The sequence below is a fragment of the Oratosquilla oratoria genome, chromosome 17 (genome assembly GCF_046742065.1).
Source record: "Oratosquilla oratoria isolate Oo_2021 chromosome 17, ASM4674206v1, whole genome shotgun sequence".
Taxonomy (NCBI): domain Eukaryota; kingdom Metazoa; phylum Arthropoda; class Malacostraca; order Stomatopoda; family Squillidae; genus Oratosquilla; species Oratosquilla oratoria.
The window spans coordinates 25,394,382-25,396,881 of record NC_134793.1 but is presented as its reverse complement, the minus strand read 5'-3'; the positions used below and the strand labels follow the sequence as shown (position 1 = coordinate 25,396,881).

General features: G+C 45.4%; 1 protein-coding gene across 1 annotated transcript in view; it reads left to right on the top strand.

Annotated features, from left to right (window-relative positions):
- The window catches only part of LOC143034529 (potassium channel subfamily K member 15-like), a 74,931-nt gene that overhangs the window by 1,708 nt on the left and 70,723 nt on the right, over nt 1-2,500 (top strand). Inside the window, exon 2 of the mRNA XM_076200706.1 lies at nt 1-1,429. This exon is cut by the window's left edge and continues 266 nt beyond it. Within this exon, the coding sequence (XP_076056821.1) occupies nt 967-1,429 (463 nt within the window). The 5' untranslated portion in view covers nt 1-966. The remainder of the gene's footprint in view (nt 1,430-2,500) is intronic.

Genomic DNA, 2,500 nt, shown 5'->3' with positions numbered 1-2,500 from the left:
TAAACTAGATGAACTGGTTAAAGAGTTTATACAAAAGGAATTATGATCAGAAGGACAAAGCAAGAAGTCCAAAACGGAAGGAAAGAAGAGGAAGAGTAGACATGAGAAAAAGGAAAAGATGCAAAGAAAAAAAAGGGACGGAGACGGTAAAAGGGATTTAATAGAAATCAGGTTATAGGTGACTACGTCTTTGGAACTTCTGGGTGGATTCTTGATCCAGACATTCCCAGGAACATTTAGTTTCAAATTTCATCTCTAGCGTCTACAGAATCCTAGGTAGAGTGTTTGTTAAATTTTTCAGTACAAAGCTACGGATTAGCCATCCCGAGATCAAAGCAAATAACCCATGCAGGAAACAAAACAACGCGGCCAAGTTTGTTCCATGAAAAATTCTGGACTGGAAGCCTATAACATGTATTTAGAAAAGGTTGGTGTATGCCATTTGTATTACAACATGTTCCAGGAAGAGCTATGGCGGTCCGTTAGAGCTGATAACGTGTACATTCAGTTTACACGAGGGAGCAAGAGTGTCTTATATCAATTACCACGGGAAAGGCGAGTCTAGGTTAGTAAGCCGCTTTATCGTGTGTAGTCACAGTGGAGAGTAAACATATTGTTTCACTTCTTGGGCGTAAAGTCAGTGTTTATAGTGTGCGTACTGACCATGCCCTAACAAGTGAAAACCATATGACGAACGTCGATGTGCCTAAGTATCCTGTAAACTTGCGTGAGATACGCTATGAGCGCACCTATCCGTCTTACTTTGAGTGCTCGTTCGTTATGTGCAGTGACTATGATAAACATATTCCCCTAACAAAACAAAACCATGCAAGGAGTGTGGGGGACGAGTATCAATGCGGCTGACTACTCAGCGTCGCGTGAAATGTGGTAGAACTCTATTAATCCTTCTCGCTTCTGAAACGAGACCGTTGACTGCCTCCCGTTCGAGTCCCGCGGTTTGCGAGGATGCAGACGGCCTACGCCAGGTTCGTGTACGACCAACACACCCGCGGACGCCGGGACCGCGAGGCTCGGACCACGAGTAGCAATTTCACGCAGATCCTCAAGGACGCCTGCCGGCGACTCGTGGCCTTCCTCTTCACGCAGATCGGCGTGTGTGGCCTCGTCGTAGCCTACAACATCATCGGCGCCTTCGTCTTCAACGCCATCGAGGGACAGACGAAGGACGCTCGACTGGAGGCGGCCATGACGCTGCAGGGGCAGACGGTGAGGCGACTCTGGAACGTGACGCTCCAGCTCAATGTCCTTCACGAGGCCGAGTGGCGTCGTGAGGTGGTGGTCCTCCTCAGATCCCACCAGGACGGTGTGGTGCCTCTCATCAAGAAGGGCTACCAGGGGCTCAAGCCGGAGGAAGCTTGGTCCTTCAGTGCTGCGCTCATGTACTCCCTCAGTGTCTACACTACCATAGGTAAGAAAGCATACTCTCCCAACAACATAGTTGTATTTCTTCAGTTTGTAACACCTTTTTTCGATGCTTTTACGATACAAAATGTATTAATTCCTTCCATACAGGGGAGGACTTATGTCTCTAGTCTAGCTGCAGCTAGGCCTTTTCTTTTATTCAGATTTGTGAAACCGCACTGGGAGGGATGAGCTTATCATTATAGCCTCTGAGTAAAAGGGGTTAATATAATACTGAACTAAAGCTTTGTTGATAACTGTACTTCCACATTTCACTCATGAATCTAAGACAATGTTAGAAATTTGGCCTCAGCGTCATTATGTCTCCCAATGTGAAGAGAACCAAAGGTTCTTCTTCGGAAAAGGTCGGAGCCAACTTGACAGATATGTCCTACTTGCTAGGTACGCCATCTTCCTTTTTCGGTTTGCAATTTACCTGGCTCTTTTACCGCAAATGTATCTAGCAAATGCATCAATTTCTTCGGGTGACTAACAGCACCTCCGTATAATTTCAAACGAAAGAAATGGATGCTTACCACTTCCGTACATGTTCACCCAAATTCAGCGGAATGGATGAAGATGCGACAGCCACATCTCATCTCCTGAGAGGACTTCACCAGTCTTATCTGTTCAATCTCAATTTTAGAAGCTGGCAGGGAGACGCCTTTACTGAACTCTTCTTAAATGTTTAACATCATTTGCAATCTGTGTCTGTCTTCGCCTCTTCCGTTTATGGCCTCCTTCACCCAAGCGGCTCAGTCTGCGTTCATGTGGAACAAATCATGACACTTGCTATGGGTTATGCGCTCTTAATTAATGTTGGAGATCGGCTGTTGCAGTTAGAGGGCGAGGGGAACTTTTGTCCCCGATGACTGGCTACCTCGAGATGGGGCCTGCATGCCCAAGGAGAGATCCTGTTGGTCACGGAAAATGGAGCCTCGTCTTCAGCCTGAAACCATGCAGCACGGATGTCATATATGCATGTATGCATGCATGTATGTATGTATGTATGTATGTATGTATGTATGTATATGTATATATATATATATATATATATATATATATATATATATATATA